A 17742-nucleotide genomic window follows, 5' to 3' on the forward strand; every position below is an offset into this window, starting at 1 on the left:
CACACACACACACACACACACACACACACACACACACACACACACACGGATATGGATAAATTACAAAAAGAATCAATTAAAATTGCTCAACATCACTGGGGCGGCTGGATGGCTCAGTCGGTTGAGCGTCCAACTTCAGCTCAGGTCATAATCTCACCGTTTGTTGAGTTGGAACCTGACGATGGCTCTCTGCTGTCAGCACAGAGCCCACTTCAGATCCTCTGTCTCCCTCTCTCTTTGCCCCTCCCCTGCCTTGCACACACTCTCTCTCTCAAAAATAAACATTAAAAAAAATTGCTCAGCATCATCATGTACATGAATGACTTTAAAAATAAGAATGAATTTCAAACCAAACATGATACTATGTATCAGTCTCTGTTCTGGGTACAATATTATCTAAAAACCAACTTGATTTTGTTTTTTAATTTTTTTTAATGTTTATTTATTTTTGACAGAGAGAGAGAGATAGAGCATGAGCAGGGGAGGGACAGAGAGAGAGGGAGACACAGAATCCAAAGCAGGCTCCAGGCTCTGAGCTGTCAGCACAGAGCCCAACGCAGGGCTTGAACTCATAGACTGTGAGATCATGACCTAAGCCGAAGTCGGACGCTCAACTGACTGAGCCACTCAGGGCCCCCCAACTTGATTTTTTTTTATAGGTAACCTGTGTTTGTGCCGGCTTCCTGCAAGACTTGTCTTTATTGCAATTCAAAGATTTAGAAAATATTCACTGAACATTTTTTTATAATAGCAAAATATCAGAAATGATATAACTATCTATTCGAATAATACAGCTATAAGGAAAAATGAGGGGGGCACCTGGGTGGCTCAGTCAGTTAAGCATCCAACTCTTGATTTCAGTTCAGGTCATGATCTCAGGGTCCTGAGTCAAGCCCGCACATCGTCTGGCTCTCTATTGGGCTCTCTGCTGGGTGTGGAGTCTGCTTAAGATTCTCTTTCTCTCTCTCTCCCCCTCCTCCCCATACCTGCTGGCTCTCTCTCTCTCTCTCTCTCTCTCAGAAAGAAAGAGAAAGAGAAAGAAAAGAAAAGAAAAGAAAAGAAAAGAAAAGAAAAGAAAAGAAAAAAGAAAAGAAAAAAGAAAGAATAAGGAAGATCTCCATGGGCTAATAATGAGTTCTAGGGGAAAAAAGCAAGGTGAGGAATATATATAGTATGCTATGCCTTCCATAAGAAAGGACTTTTATGAGAAAGGAGAGCTAAGAATGGGGAGAAATAAATATGTAAATATGAATATATACACAAAATGTTTTTTTACTTATCTATTTTTCCAAAGGGAAACAAGAGAAGAATAAACCAGGAAATTAGCACGCAAGGAATCCAAATGGTTCTTGGTCCCTATACTCAATGCTAACAACTAGGGGACAAAGTGACACTGCTCTAAATTTAACTCCTGGTTTCTTAAACACATTTACTCACTGCAGCCTTGGTCTAGCCGCATCCCAGCTTCCCCTTCCCATTGATTCTCTGAACTCATGGAATACCTGAGAAATGGTATGTCCTGTAGACAGGACTCCCTTCCCTGCCTGGCCTATAGTACTCTAGTGTGGACCACACCTCTTGTACTGTAATGCCATCAATATTCTGCCTGTCCAACAGGGACCCAATATCCTTACACAGAGAAAAATCAGGGAGTTAGAAGGGAGTAAGAGGACAAATACCATTCTAGTCCCTAAAACAGCATCAAGTGATGCTCTGCAGGGAGGTCTCCTGAGTTCCTAGCTGGCAGAGGCTTTGGGTCGCTGAGCCAGGTAAGCGACAATGGGAGGTAGATAAATGCCTTTTCCCAGCCATTCCTGATTCCACAAGATGAGGTCAGTGTACATTTATCTCAGATCTGTCCTAAAGATTAAGACACACAGCTTCCTGAGTTCCTAGATGCTACTGCTGCCACTTTTTGCTTCTTCACAGGTATCTCAGTAGGAAATCTGAGGAAGCTGCACTGAGGGCAGACACCATGTTAAACTGCAAGCCTCTTGGTTCTCTGTGCTCTTGATTAATGTTGTCATTAACAGCCCAGTTTTCTAAACTAGAAATCTGTAACTTATCAGGGCTTCCTTCGTTCACCTTTTATCCAATGAATACATCAAATTCGACTTCAGAAATACTCTTCATATCTGATCTTTATTCGATCTATTCCAATTCCTTGGTCCGGGAACTCAAAATGTCTTCTTAGAAAAATGCATTTAAAAACTTTCAATTTGGAGACAGATGGGTAAATAGGTATTATTATACAAACTTTCTCTATTTCTGCATATGTATGAAAATTTTCATTTAAAAAGTTTAAAATAGTAAGCCTTCAATGATGAGACTGACAGCATTTTACTGAGAATGATACAGTCTCGGACTAGCCTATTTCCAGGCTTGCTTTTCCTCTGATTTTGAAGGGAAGTACTTCAGCAACTTAGCTTCCTTTTATATTTTTAGACATTAACGTAAGTGATGCAGCAAATATTACAGTTTTAAAGTCTTAAGGTACAGAAGTATGATTTAAACAAAAGTAGTTATTCCCAGTAAAATTATCGATGTTTCAATTTGTGGAAAAGTATTATGCTTTTATTTTTCAAAACTGGTTTTGAATTTTTTCCCTTTTCTTTTGAACTTCAGACTTACCTCCCTTGGCCTTTTCCCTGTTTCCACCCAACCTCTCTACTTCTTCCTGGTCTTGATCCCAGATCATTTTTCTCATCTTCTATATAAAGAATCCATTTTTAAGTGTCTATGTGATTGTTGCCCCTTGTATTTATACACATCAGGGAGCTTGTTTCAGTGCACAAGTGACCTGGGAGAAGCCCAGAGTCTGTGTGATCCCCTCTGAAGCCTCAAGAACTACACTGAGTGTCATGGATGCTCAAGACCTACTGAAAATGAAGACTGAAAGAGTAGTACAATCCCTTGTTCACGGGAATTTGTTTTGCCACAGTTCTCCAGCAGATGTCACTGGTTAGCAACATGAAACTGTACAAAGTGACCAGAGACTATCCAGCACAATTTCTTCTTCCAAATTTTAACTGATGCTTCCTTCATCCAGAATGTGAATCATTTTTTAAAATATTTTACTTTTGGGGCGCCTGGGTGGCGCAGTCGGTTAAGCGTCCGACTTCAGCCAGTCACGATCTCGCGGTCCGTGAGTTCGAGCCCCGCGTCAGGCTCGCATCAGGCTCTGGGCTGATGGCTCAGAGCCTGGAGCCTGTTTCTGATTCTGTGTCTCCCTCTCTCTCTGCCCCTCCCCCGTTCATGCTCTGTCTCTCTCTGTCCCAAAAATAAATAAACGTTGAAAAAAAAATATTTTACTTTTAAGTAATCTCTAGACCCAATGTGGGGCTTGGACTTATGACCCTGAGATGAAAAAGTCACACACTCCACTGACTGAGCTAGCCAGGTGCCTCCAGAAAGGTGAATCATTAAATGTGCTGGTGAAAGAAAACCCTTTCATTTCTACAAAGAAATGAGCCGGATCCTGGTCACAGCCTGAGACCCTATGCTGTCCTGTGAGCTCCCATGAAGAATTAACTCAGCCTGTGCGTATTAGTCAGCTTGGGCTGCCATTACAAAATACCAGTCTGAGTGGCTTAAAGAACAGAAATCTATTTCCTCACAGTTATGAAGGATGGAAGTTCAAGATCAAGGTATTGGCACATTGTTTTTCTCCTGGGGCCTCTTCACTTGGCTTGTGGATGGCTGCCTTCTTGCTGAGTCCTCACATGGTCCTTTGTCTCTATGGTGCACTCATGGTGTCTTTTCCTCTCTCTCTCTCTCTCTCTCTCTCTCTCTCTCTCTCTTTTTTTTAAGTAGGCTCCATGCCCAACTAAGGGCTCCAACTCAGACCCTGAGATCAAGACATGAGCTGAGATCAAGAGTCAGATGCTTAACCAAAAATAGCCACCCTACTTCCTCTTCTTATAAGGAAATCAGTCCTACTGGATTAGGACTCCACCCTTAACACCTTACTTAACCTTAACTGCCTCTTTTTTTTCAAAGGCCCTATTTCCACATACAGTCATACTGGGGGGTTAGGCTTCAACATAAGAATTTGAGGGGGACACAATTCAGTACTTAACACTGGATTTGTAAGTTATCTTAAGTAATGTTTGGTGATATTTCAGCTGAAGATAGCTATTGGTGGAAAAAATCCTGAATACTGTGAAAGAATATTAAGACAAAAATCAGTATTCCACTGTAAGTACGTAAGCCTGAAAAGGCAGAGACACCTGGTGAAGGAAAAGCACCTATCATACAGACATGAGTGACTACCATGGCACCAGATTCTCAGCAGACTCTACTGACTGGGCACGTTCATCAGATGCTCCCTGCCTAAACGTGGCATGACGCCAACACACAAATTTCTGATTAAAATGCTTGGAAGCTTCAACATGTGTTTAATAAATGAAAGGGTTTTCTGGGGATGACATTTTTTAATTAACAGAATCAGACTAACATTTCAAACTCAAAGACAGTTAATACTACTTTAGGACTATTTCAAGAAACCCGCTTTTAAAGAATTTATGAACTCTCTTCATTTGATGAATTTATCACATGATGTAAAAGGACTGCTGTGCTAGAACTTAAACTTGGAAGGCATAGCTTTCAATCCCAAATGCTTTGCAATGGAGAGGCAGCGTCAAGCAGGGAAAGACCTCACCTCTGAACATGCACTGGGGTCTGAGCTTGGCCCTACCCACCACTATTCACTATTTCCCTATATCCTAGATCTTTGGTCTGTCCCTTCAGTGGTAAGAGGAGATGGGATAATGATACTAAAACCATGTAAAAGGTTAATAATAGGAGGAGATATATTTAAAACACAGGGCTGGGCTCACAGGACATACTCAGTAACTGCTAGGTCTCTTTATGCTGCTTTACATTCCAAATTATTATTCGGTCAGACACACTGAGTTATCGTTGGAAGTCTTCTGCAATCTCTGACACAGCACATGTCTTCACACAACTAGTTATTGCTAAACTCTATGGATCACATAAGGAGCCCCGTTCCCTACCTCTCTCGCCAAACTTCTTTTATCTCCTCACCTACAGCCAGAGCAGCAAGATCTAGTTCATCCCCCTTTGAGTCTTAAGACATCCTTTTACCTAGAATGCATCCTTCTTGGTACTAGCCAGACAGTAGCCATGTTTTACAACCTCCAGTGCAATTTCTGCCTCCTTCAAAGAAGTATCTCTTGATTTTTTTTCTGCCCACTGTAATTTCTCCTCCGGATTTCTTTTTTCCTTTTTTTTTTTTTAATTTTTTATGTTTATTTACTTTTTGAGAGAGAGAGAGAGAGAGAGAGAGAGCAGGGGAGGGCCAGAGAGGGATGGAGACACAGAATGTGAAGCAGGCTCCAGGCTCTGAGCTGTCAGCACAGAGCCCGATGTGGGGCTCAAACCCACAGCTGTGAGATCATGACCTGAGCTGAAGTCAGACGCCCAACCGATTGAGCCACCCAGGTGCCCCTCTCCTCTGGATTTCTAACCTGTTCTTTTGTTCCTTCCTTCTATCCATCCATCCACATTTACTGACATTGTTCTAAGTGTTAACTATATGCATCAATGAACAAAACAGACAAAAATTCTCTGATTGGAGCTTACCTTCTGGCATAGGGAGCTAGATAATAGGATAAATGAGAGAGAGAGAGAGAGAGAGAGAGAGAGAGAGAGAGAGAGAGAGGAGAGGAACAGTAAGGAGAAAATAAAGTAAGGGAGACAGGGTGTGTGTGTGTGTACTGAACCTTACTAAAGACCTAAGTGAGAAGAAGTCTTTCAAGTGACAGTCTAAAGGATATAAATAATCCACAAAGATGGTTTTGAGGAGATTTGGGAGCAAAAGTCTGATTAGACTGGCCTCAAGAGAGAATAGAAGAAGAAAAAAATAGATACAGCAAATATGGACAACTCCTTCAAGGAATCTGCTATAAAGATAGACAAAAAAAGTGGTGGCTGGAGAGTAAAGAGTGGTTTAAAAAAGTCGTATTTTATTTTTTACGAAAGGGAAGTCAATGCTACATTTTTTTGCTGAGAATAATAATCCAGTCGAAGGATGCAGATTATGCAGGAGAAAGGCAGTAACTGCTGGAAGGATGAAGGGATGAGATCTAATGTATAGGTGGACACTGGACTCAAATGCAAGTAAGGAAGGACAGATGTGGTAGGAGTCTATGGAAACTATCTTCTGTTGCTTTTATTTCCTTAGTTAAGAGAACAAAATCATCTGCCAGGAATGAGAATTTGGGAGGATGTACAGGTTTGGGGAGAGAGAAGGTAAGAAACGCTTATCTAGGAGAGCAGAGTGAAAGAAGTATGGAGACACAGTATGAATGCTGGCATCTAAAGCCTACTAGAAGTTAATGATCAGGTGCTCAAAGTAAGGTCAGCCAACGGGCCTGTGTATTTTCCCTCAATCAAGTACAGCTGTGGTGCACATACAGCCTAAGAGGACAGTTGGGATTAACCAGAATGTGTTTTAGACAAGCAAGGAAAAAAGAAAAAGGAAACTGAGGATATGTGCCACAGAGTGGTTATAATCACTGAGCAAGGAATTTAAGGTTAGTAAAAGAGGAAGTGAGGAACAGTAAAAATGAAGCAAGATCAAGCTGTCAGCGGTGGAGCAGGGCAGCAAAAGAGCCCAGGCAACAGCAGGCAGCGGGAGACTGGGATCGCTGAGTATGAGGAGTTGTGATGCCCGCCGTTCCAGAGTATGACCACGGGGGTGAGTGGTTGAAGTAGGGTGGAAGACAAGAGGTGAAGAAATGGAGGGCAAGATTTGAAGAATTATCTAGATGGAAATAAGAAGAAACAGCCCATGGATTATTAGATAACTAAAACAAGGAAGAGAAGCGACTGACAGAATATAATAACGTGAGGTTTGAAGGCGAGGGTTTTAGGGAGGAGGGAGAGAGAATGGTTTGGAAGCAATAAGGAACAACAGAAACATTCACCCATCTATCATCAATGTTACAAGGAAAATGGAAGAGAAGAACCATCATCTGAGAAGCCTGTAGGGCAAGCCAAGCTTCAGCTAGATCAGGAAAATAATACGCTCCAAGAATAGGCTGAGATTTTAGGGGATTTAGATGAAACTGTCCTCAGTTTCTGCATCTGTCCACTGGGGATAATCATAATGAGGCGTGTACCTCATAGTACTAATGTGAGGACTATGTTCAAGGACATAAGGAAGGCAATTAGAGAGATCTTAAAATGTGCACCTACCACACAGTCTGCACTAAAAAAATGTTAGTTATTCCTACAGGCTATTTTCTCTCCTGCATAATCATTTTGATTCTTCTAAGAATCTTTTACTTTCACTTAACATTTGAATAATATTAAAAAGTTTTTTTAATTTTTTTTAACATTTATTTATTATTGAGACACAGAGAGACACAGAGCATGAGCAGGGGAGGGGTAGAGAGAGGGGGAAACACAGAATCTGAAGTAGGCTCCAGGCTCTGAGCTGTCAACACAGAGCCCGATGTGGGGTTCGAACTCACAAACTGCGAGATCATGACCCGAGCTGAAGTTGGTCGCTTAACCAACTGAGCAACCCAGGCGCCCCAATATTAAAAAGTTTTAGGGGCGCCTGGGTGGCTCAGTCGGTTAAGCGGCCGACTTCGGCTCAGGTCATTATCTCGCGGTCTGTGAGTTTGAGCCCCGTGTCGGGCTCTGTGCTGACAGCTCAGAGCCTGGAGCCTGTTTCAGATTCTGTGTCTCCTTCTCTCTGACCCTCCTCCGTTCATGCTCTGTCTCTCTCTGTCTCAAAAATAAATAAACGTTAAAAAAATAAAAATAAAAATAAATAAATAAATAAATTAATTAATTAATTAAAAGTTTTAAATCTTCAATAAGACTGTAAACTCTAAGGAGGAGGGATAATATCATGTACTTGTCTGGGTTCTCCACAGAGTTCAAGGCCTGAACAACACTGACAGAAAGCCCAAGCAGCAATTCATGAACTAACACCACCTGTGACCTCTACAGAAGATGTCACTGTACTCTCTCATCTCCGAGATCTGTCTTACACATGTTAAGAGATATCACTAATTGTCTGGGGAAAAAGGGGTATAGGGCAAGGATAAACAGAAATGGGAGATAATAGTGCATATAGATCTCATACCAACCTTAACTGCCACTCTATTTCTTCTCTGTAGCTGTCTCTCTACACATAAGAACATATTTTTTTCTATCTCCTTTCAACAGACTTTGGTGTACAACTTACCAAAGGCTTTCTGAAACATAAATGAGCAGATTTTCTCAAAGAAAAGGATTGAGGGATAGAAAAGGGATTCCAAGTGTTACTAGAAATTAGGTCATATGATAGTTTAAAATCAAGAAACCTTCCCAAGAATGAAGAGATATGAAAGAATGATGTGAGGGGTGCCTGGGGGGCTCAGTTGGTTGAGCGTCTGACTCTTGACTTAGGCTCAGGTCATGATTTCAGCGTTTGTGAAAATGAGCCCCAAGTCAGGCTCTGCACTGACAGCACAGAACCTGCTTGGGATTCTCTCTCCCTAACTCTCTCTCTGTCTCTCTCTCTCTTTCTTTCTCTGCCCTGCCCCGCTCAAATGTGAGCATACACACTCTCTTTCTTTCTCAAAATAAATAAATAAACATAAAAAAAAAAAAGAATGAGGAACACCTGGGTGGCTCAGTCAGTTAAGCATCCGCCTTCGGCTCAGGTCATAATCCCACAGTTCAGGAGTTGGAGCCCTGTGTCAGGCTCTGTGTAGACAGCTCAGAGCCTGGAGCCTGCTTCAGATTCTGCATCTCTCTTTCTCTCTCTCTCTCTCTCTCTCTCTCTCTCTCTCTGCCCTTCCCCCAACTTGCACTCTGTCTCTCTCTCAAAAATAAACATTTAAAAAAAAATGATGTGATACATACAGCTCACATAGTAATTCTAAAACACATTAACCTCCCTACTATACAATCATAGAAACTCTAAATGTATCCAAAACTCAAACATTTTACTTATAAGGAAACTTGCAGAAAATATATTTATCAGTTCTATAAAAAAAAGGAGGACTCTTCTTAGCTTCAGAGAAATCACGAAAAAAAAGAAGATCTATATATTCAATAAATATTTAGTGAGTGCTTGCTATGTGCTAGGCAGTGTTCATGGTACCAGTCACATATTAAAATTCGAGTCAATAAAAAATAGCAAAATTAAAATAAGCAGCACAACCAACTTGGGAAATGTTGCATTGAAACTTTCAAAAGGTTAAAAATGATGACAGAAATTTGCTCAAACTTACAAAAAAATAATCGCGATCATAATAGATAAAAGAGAAAAATAATACCAAACTAGTCCCATAGGAGAAAATAAAAACACATTTCTCATATTTGGAAAACACTCATTTTTGTTAATAATCAAAGGAGTGCCAAATAAAACAATCTGAGGTACTATTTTACATCTAAATTAAAGTAGTAGGCACCACCTATATCAGTGAGACGGTGGCAGAAGAGAGGCCTTTGTAGGGTGTTCTTTCTCCCTGCAGTCTATTCTGTAGAATGCCTCTGGAAAGCAATACACAGAAAAATCCAGGCAATGCTCAAGTCTCCGACCAGAGAGTGCTACTCAGCACTATAACTGAGGAAATAATTTTAGTGGTTCAACAGTGTATGCAAGAAGTTAATACAGCATAATCTAGAATACCAGAGAAATAGCAATACAAAAAGTAGCTTTTATGAATAGACATTTTTCCAAAGAAGACATCCAGATGGCCAACAGACACATGAAAAGATGCTCAATATCATTTATCATCAGGGAAATACAAATCAAAACTACAATGATGTATCACCTCACACCTGTCAGAATGGCTAAAATCAACAACACAAGAAACAAAAGGCATTGGCAAGGATGTGGAGAAAGGGGAGCCCTCTTGCACTGTTGATGGGAATGAGAATGGTGCAGCCACTCTGGAACACAGTATGGAAGTTCCTCAAAAAGTTAAAAATAGGCGCGCCTGGGTGGCTCAGTTGGTTAGGCGCCCGACTTCAGCTCAGGTCATGATGATCTTGAGGTCCATGAATCTGTGCTGACAGCTCAGAGCCTGGAGCCTGCTTCACACTCTTTGTCTCACTTTTGCTCTCTGTTCCTCCCCAGATCACACTCTGTCTCTGTCTCTGTCTCTCTCTCTCTCAAAAATAAACATTAAAAAAAAAAAGTTAAAAATAGGACTACCCTAGAATCCAGCAACCACACTACTAGGTATTTACCCAAAGAATACAAAAATACTAATTCATCTCTCTTCCTCCGCCCCACTTGTACTCTGCCTCTCAAATAAGTGTTAAAAAATTTTTTTTAAAAAAATACTAATTCATAGGGATACATGCACCCCAATGTTTATAGCAGCATTATCTACAATAGCGAAATTATGTGAATGGCCCAAGTGTCCATCAATTGATGAATGGATAAGGAAGATGAGGTGTTTATATACAATGGAATATCACTCAACCATAAAAAAGAATGGAATCTTGCCATTTGCAATGACATGGATGGAGCTAAGTGAAATAAGTCAGTCACAGAAAGACTAAGAAGCATATGAATTCACTTACATTGGAATTTAACATGTGGAATTTAACAAAACAAATGAGCAAATCGTTGTTAAAAAAAAAAAGAGAGAGAGGGAGGCAAACCAAGAAACAGACTCTTAACCATAGAGAACAAACTTATGATTACCAGAGGGTAAGTGGGTGGGGGGATGGGTTAAACAGGTGATACGGATTAAGAAGTACACTTGTTGCAATGAGCTATATGCAAGTGTTGACAAAAAAAGTAGTTTTCAGAAGTCATAATTATGAACATGGAAAAATACTAATGACATAAATGAGACAAACTAATATGTACATATATACTCAGAACTTGAAACAGAATGGAGGAATTGCAGGTAATTTTTATAATGTTCTGTAATGCTGCTAACTTATCTTTTTATTTACAAGATCAGTTTATTTTTATTTAAAATAATCCCATCTTAAAACAGCATTTTGGCAGTATGTTATGAAAGAGAAAACATACCTGATACTCGCCGATCAAATCTGCCAGGAATTGGGACTGCAAAACAAAGAAGAAGCAATGTTCAGGCATCATTATGTCACATGACCCCACCTTTAACAATAGAACTAAAAGCACTTTAATACCAAATGTTGGGTCAATTCATACTCTTCTATAATCAACCACAGAGAGTAGTTCAACATGATCACATAAAGGCAATATAAAGAAGAATTTATCTTTTTGAAAACAAGCTCATTATAACTTCAATGTACTCAAGGTGGCAAATTTATTTGTTTACATTCATGTTCATCTAATTTGTATCATATTGGGGCACCTGGGTGGCTCAGTCGGTTAAGCATCCAACTCTGGATTTCAGCTCAGGCCATGATCTCATGGTTCATGAATTCGAGTCCCACATCTGGCTCCGCACTGGCAGTGTGGAGACGGCTTGGGATTGTCTCTCTCTCCCTCTCTCTCTTTCAAAGTAAATAAGTAAACTTAAAAATTTTCTTAAAAATAATAATTTGTATCATATCAAATGAATAAGAAGCCTACTGGGGCACCTGGGTAGCTCAGTCGGTTAAGCATCTGACTTCAGCTCAGGTCATGATCTCACAGTTCGTCAGTTCAAGCCCCATGTCGGGCTCTGTGCTGACAGATCAGAGCCTGGATCCTGCTTTGGATTCTGTGTCTCCCTCTCTCTCTGTCCCTCCCCTGCTCATGCTCTCTCTCTGTCTCACAAAAATAAATAAAATGTTAAAAATTTTTAAAAGTCTACTAAATTTATTGGTAATGATATTAAAAAGTTAAATTTTCTTCTTTAATATTCTTCAAAGATAATCCCAAGACTGCCAGATAATAGCATTTAAATTTCATTTCAAAACAATTTAATAAGTTTTACACTAAAGTGAAAAAGAAATTAGCTGTTAAGTTATATTCTCACTCAATACGGGTAGGTTTTCTCCTGCCCATGGTCAGTGTATTAATCAGAAAAATGTACCACATGTCTTTAGGTTGAAAAATAAACACAAATTTTCTCTTTGCTAATTTTTCCTGCTTTTTACCTATCATTCCTTATGTTTGGTGGTTATCTAAATTCTCAGTACTAAACTATATCATTTGAATAATGTAGGGTTTTTTGTTTGTTTGTTTTTTAAGATTTTTTTTAAAGGAAACTCCACCCAATGTGGGACTAGAACTCATGACCCCAAGATCAAGAGTCACATGCTTTACCAACCGAGCCAGCCAAGTTCCCCAAGGTGGGTTTTGTTTTTTTTTTTAACTTTCAGAGCTTAATCTGATTATCTTAATTTTAAAAATTATGTAAATATCCCTTCTCACCCTCCATAAAAGGAGAAATTTGAAGATTAGTGAAAAATAAATTGAAGGTGGCTCAGAGAGCCAAACTCAACTAATATGAGGCCTCAACAAAAATAGACTCAGGAAAGAGACAAATGCTTATTCACCACAACAGAACAAGAATTATCTTTTTGTATAGCTTGGGGTAAAAGTTATGTTATTGGAACAAACAGGTAAAATTTCAAAAGAAAACCCAAGCCATTATTGATAGAAAGTACCTATGATAGTCCTTTCCCACTTCCTCAGTGAAACTGTGGATTTGTCAAAATTAATGCACCCACCAGCAAAGAAAGATGGTAAATTCAGTTCAACAGATATAGGTAGGGTACCTAGTACATGACAAGCACTGTTAGTAGACAATTTGGGAGACAGTAGTAGATAAAACAAAGACTCCTGGTTTCATGAAACGTGCACTCTAGCTTGAGATGCGTGGGAGAGTTTCTTTCAATCACTTAAATCACACGTTCCTGTCACTCAAATAGATTAGATGAAATGTGTAAGAGCTTACACTCTCAATCCAGGCCTCATGGGACTTCCATAATTAAAACCCCACTAAACATCAGTATATAACCTAAAATTATAAAACATACAATGAAACAATTTGGCATGGGTGCTATCAGGGAGTATCTCAAAAAAGGATTAGATATTAAAATTATGGAACTACTATAAAATCAGAACAGAATGTTTAAAACAAAGACAAAAATGGGAATCAAAGCATAAATAAAGGAATAAGATACAACCAAAACAAAGCAAAGAGGATTGAAAAAAATTTGGAATTTCTAGGAAAAAAAATAACACATTGAAATTTTTAAAAACTATGATGCAAGGCAACTTCTCTGGGTACATAACATCTAAAAGTGCTGGAAATTGTAAAACATCACTACCAACAACTTACTACAATAATACTGATGTAAATGTACAGATATAAATTGCAAGGAAAATCAGAAAATATCTGGAGATAAATGAAAACAAAAACAATATACTAAAACTTATGGGTGTACTAAAAGTAGTGCCAAGAGGGAAATTTGTAGCTATAAATGCTTATGTTCAAAAAGAAGAGGAGTGCCTGGGTGGCTCAGTCGGTTAAGCGTCCAACTTCAGCTCAGGTCATGATCCCGTGGTTTGTGGGTTCGAGCCCCGCGTCGGGCTCTGTGCTGACAGCTCGGAGCCTGGAGCCTGCTTCAGATTCTGTGTCTCCCTCTCTCTCTGCCCTCCCCCGCTTGCACTGTCTCTCTCTCTCTCCCTCTCAAAAATAAATAAACATTTAAAAAAAATTTTTTTTAAAGAAAAAAAGAAAGAAAAAGAAGAAAAATCTCAAATTAATAAGCTAATTGTATACCTTAAGGAAGTAGGGGAAAAAAGGGCAAACTGAACCCTAAAGCAGCAGGAATAAGGAAATTCAGAGTGGAGAGAAACTAAAATAAAGCATAGGAAAAAAAAATCAGTGAAACTGAAAGTTGATTCTTTGAAAAGATCAACAAAATCAATAAGCTGCTGATTGACTTAGACTAACTAAGAAAAAAGAAGAGTTAAATTACTAAAATTAAAGTGGGGATACTACAATGGAATACACAGAAATAAAAAGGATTATGATACTCTGAAAATAGTATGCCAACAAACTGAATAACCTAGATGAAATAGAGGAAATAGACAAATTTCTAGAAATACACAAACTTCCAAAACTTACACAAAAGGAATAGAAAAATCCCAACAATCTGTAACAAATAGGGGGATGAAACTGGTAATCAAAAATCTCCTGACAGGGGCGCCTGGATGACTCAGTTGGTTGAGGATCAGACTCTTAATTTCGTTTGGCTCAGGTCATGAGTTCATGAGTTCAAGCCCTGTATGGGGCTCGGAGTGTGGAACCTACTTAAGATTCTCTGTCTCTGTCTCTCCCGCCTTCCCTCCCTCCCTCTCCCTCTTTTCCTTCCCCTGCTCACTTGTTCTCCTTCTCTAAAAAAAAAAAAATCCCTGAACAGAGAAAAGCCCAAGACTAGATGTCTTCATTGTACATACTACTAAACATTTAAAGAATTAACATCAACCCGTTATACTCATCCAAAAAAATCAAAGATAAGGGAATACTTCCTAACTCATTTTATTTTTTTCAGTTTTTAAAAAACTTTTCATTTTATTTTTTATTTTATTTTAGATAGAGAAAGAACACACACGTTGGGGAGAGGGTGAGGGAGGGAGGGAGGGAGGGAGGGAGAGAGAGAGAGAGAGAGAGAGAGAATCCTAAGCAGGCTCCAAGCTCAGCACAGAGCCTGACAAAGGGCTCAATCTCACAACCCTGAGATCATGACCTGAGCTGAAATCAAAAGTCAGATGCTCAACCAACTGAGCCACCCAGGTGCCCCCTTAACTCATTTTGTAAGGCCAGCATTACCTTGATACTAAAGACAGACAAAGGCATTGCAAGTAAACAAAATATTCATTATGAATATAGACATAAAAAAATCCTCAAAATCCTCAAAAAAATAGTACCTAGCAACATATTAAAGTGATTATACACCATGACCAAGTGGGATTTATCCCAGGAATGCAAGGGTGGCTCAAAATAAAGAATGTCAAGCAAAATACACCACATTAATAGAATGAAGAGGTGGGGAGGGGCAACTACATCAGCATCTCAATGACGCAGAACAATCATTTGACAAAATGACACTCTTTCATGTAAAAAATAAAGGAGAATATAAGGGAATTTCCTCAACATGAAAAAGGCACATATGAAAAACCCACAGCTAACACCAACTCAATGGTAAAAGACTGAAGGTTTCTCCCTAAGATCAGGAACAAGACAGGATGCCTGCTTTTGCCATTTCTATTCAACATATTACTGAAAGCTCTGGCCATAGCAATTAGGAAATAAAAAGAAATAAAAGGCATCCAAATTAGAAAGGAAAAAGTAAAATTATCTGCTTGTGGAATGACATGATCTTCTATGTAGAAAACCTTGAAGAATCCACACACACAAAAAAAGTTAGACTTAATAAATGAATACAGCAAAGTTGCAGGATATAAAATCAACATGCAAGAGGTGCTTGGGTGACTCAGTTGGTTAAACCTCCCACTGGCTCAGGTCATGATCTCACAGTTCGTGAGTTCAAGGCCCACATCAGGCTCTCTGCTGTCCACACAGAGCCCACTTCAGATCCTCCCTCTCCCTCTCTATCCCTCCCCTGGTCACACATGTGCATGCTCTGTCCCTCTCTCTTTTTTTCTCTCTCCCAAAAATAAATGTTAAGAAAAATCAACACCCAAAATTGTACTTCTATACAACTGCAATGAACAATCCAAAAAGAAAATATCTTTAAAACTCCATTCATAACAGCATCAAAAAGAATAAAATATTTAGGAATGAATTTAACCAAGGAGGTGAGAGATTTGTACACTGAAAACTACAAAACATTACTAAAAGAAATTAAAGGAGACATAAATAAACCTTTTGCATTATATATCAAATCATCATGTTGTACACTTTAAGTATCTTAAAAAAATTTTTTTAACGTTTATTTATTTTTGAGACAGAGAGAGACAGAGCATGAACAGGGGAGGGTCAGAGACAGAGGGAGACACAGAACCCAAAACAGGCTCCAGGCTCTGAGCGGTCAGCACAGAGCCCGACACAGGGCTCGAACCCATGGACCGCAAGGTCATGGCCTGAGCCGAAGTCGGACGCTTAACTGACTGAGCCACCCAGGCGCCCCTAAATATCTTTAAATATTTGTCAATTGTACCTAAATGAAGCCTGAGAAATAAAGACAGAAATAAATGGAAAGCCATCCCATATTAAAGGACTAAAAGACATAATATTGTTAAGATGACAATACTATCCAAAGTAATCTACAGATTCAAAGCAATCTCTATTAAAATTCCAATGGTGGCTTTTTTTTTTTTTATAGGAATGATAAAATCCATCCTAAAATTCATGTAGAATCTCAAAGGATCCCAAGTACCCAACTATTCTTGAAAAAGATAAAGTTGGAGGACTCATACTTGATTTCAAAACTTACTACAAAGCTACAGTAATCAAAACAATATGGTATTGTCATAGGGATAGAAATATAGACCAGACCCATGGAATACAGAACCCAGAACTAAACCCTTCATATATGTGGTGAATTGATTTTCAATAAAAGTGCCAAAATCACCCAAGGGGGAAAGGATAGTCTTTTCAACAAATGGTGTTGGGAAAATTGGATCTCCACCTGCAAAAAAAATGAAGCTGGACTCTTACCTTTTTCACCATATATAAAAATGAACTCAAAATGAACCAAAGACATAAAATTAAAATTATAAAACTCTTAGATGAAAACACAGGAAAATCTTTATGACACTGGATTTAGCGATGTTTTCTTGGATATAACATCAAAAGCACAGGTACAAAAAAAGAAATTAATAAACTGGACTACTTCAAAATGAAAAACTTCTGTGTATCAAAAGATACAACAGGAGTACATGGGTGGTTCAGTCAGTTAAGCGTCTCTTGATTTCAGCTCATTTCATGGTTTTTGAGTTCAAGCCCTGCTTCAGACTCTGTGCTGACAAAGTGTAGAGCCTGCTTGGGATTTTCTCTCTCTGCCCCTCCCCACCCCAGCTCTCGAGCTTGCATGCTCTCTCCCAAAATAAATAAACTTAAAAAAAAGACACAATGAAGTGAAATGGCAACCCATGGAATGGGAGAAAGTATTTTCAAATAATGTATCTATTACATCCAGAATAAAGAATTCCTACCACTCAACAAAAACAACAAAAACCAATATGTACAAATGACAGATAACCACATGAAAAGATACTCAATACTACTAATCAATAGAGAAATGCAAATGAAAAACACAATGAGATACCAATTCACACCTTTTAAAGATGACTACTATTAAACACTTTTTTTAAAAAATACTTATTTAATTTTGAGAGAGAGAGAGAGAGAGAGAGAGAGAGAGAGAGAAAGTGGGGAAGGTGTGGGGGAGAGATAGAGAGAGAGAGACACTGAATCCGAAGCAGGCTCCAGGGTCTGAGCTGTCAGCAGAGACTGAGGGGAAGGCTGGAACCCAGGCACCCCTAAAGATGGCTACTATTTAAAAAAAAAAAAAAAAGCAAACAAACAAACAAACAAAAAGAAACAAGAGCAGGGGTGCCTGGGTGGCTCAGTCGGCTAAGAGTCTGACTTCCGCTCAGGTCATGATCTCGTGGTTTGGGAGTTTGAGGCCAGTGTCCCAGGCTCTGTGCTCACAACTCAGAGCTTGGAGCCTGGAGCCTGCTTCGGATTCTATTCTCCCTCTCCCTCTGCCCCTTTCCTGCTCATGCTCTGTCTCTCTCAAAAATAAATAAACATTTAAAAACAAAACAAAACAAAACAAGAACAGATAATAAGGGCGGCA

At 39.2% G+C, this 17742-nt stretch overlaps 1 protein-coding gene across 1 annotated transcript in view; it reads right to left on the bottom strand.

Annotated features, from left to right (window-relative positions):
* PRKAR2A (protein kinase cAMP-dependent type II regulatory subunit alpha) overlaps nt 1-17742 on the bottom strand; it is a 113441-nt gene that overhangs the window by 41462 nt on the left and 54237 nt on the right. Inside the window, exon 2 of the mRNA XM_040445297.1 lies at nt 11021-11056. Coding sequence (XP_040301231.1) covers nt 11021-11056 — 36 coding nt within the window. The remainder of the gene's footprint in view (nt 1-11020; nt 11057-17742) is intronic.

This window comes from Herpailurus yagouaroundi, unplaced genomic scaffold, assembly GCF_014898765.1.
Source record: "Herpailurus yagouaroundi ecotype Mexico unplaced genomic scaffold, PumYag 193, whole genome shotgun sequence".
NCBI classification, from domain to species: domain Eukaryota; kingdom Metazoa; phylum Chordata; class Mammalia; order Carnivora; family Felidae; genus Herpailurus; species Herpailurus yagouaroundi.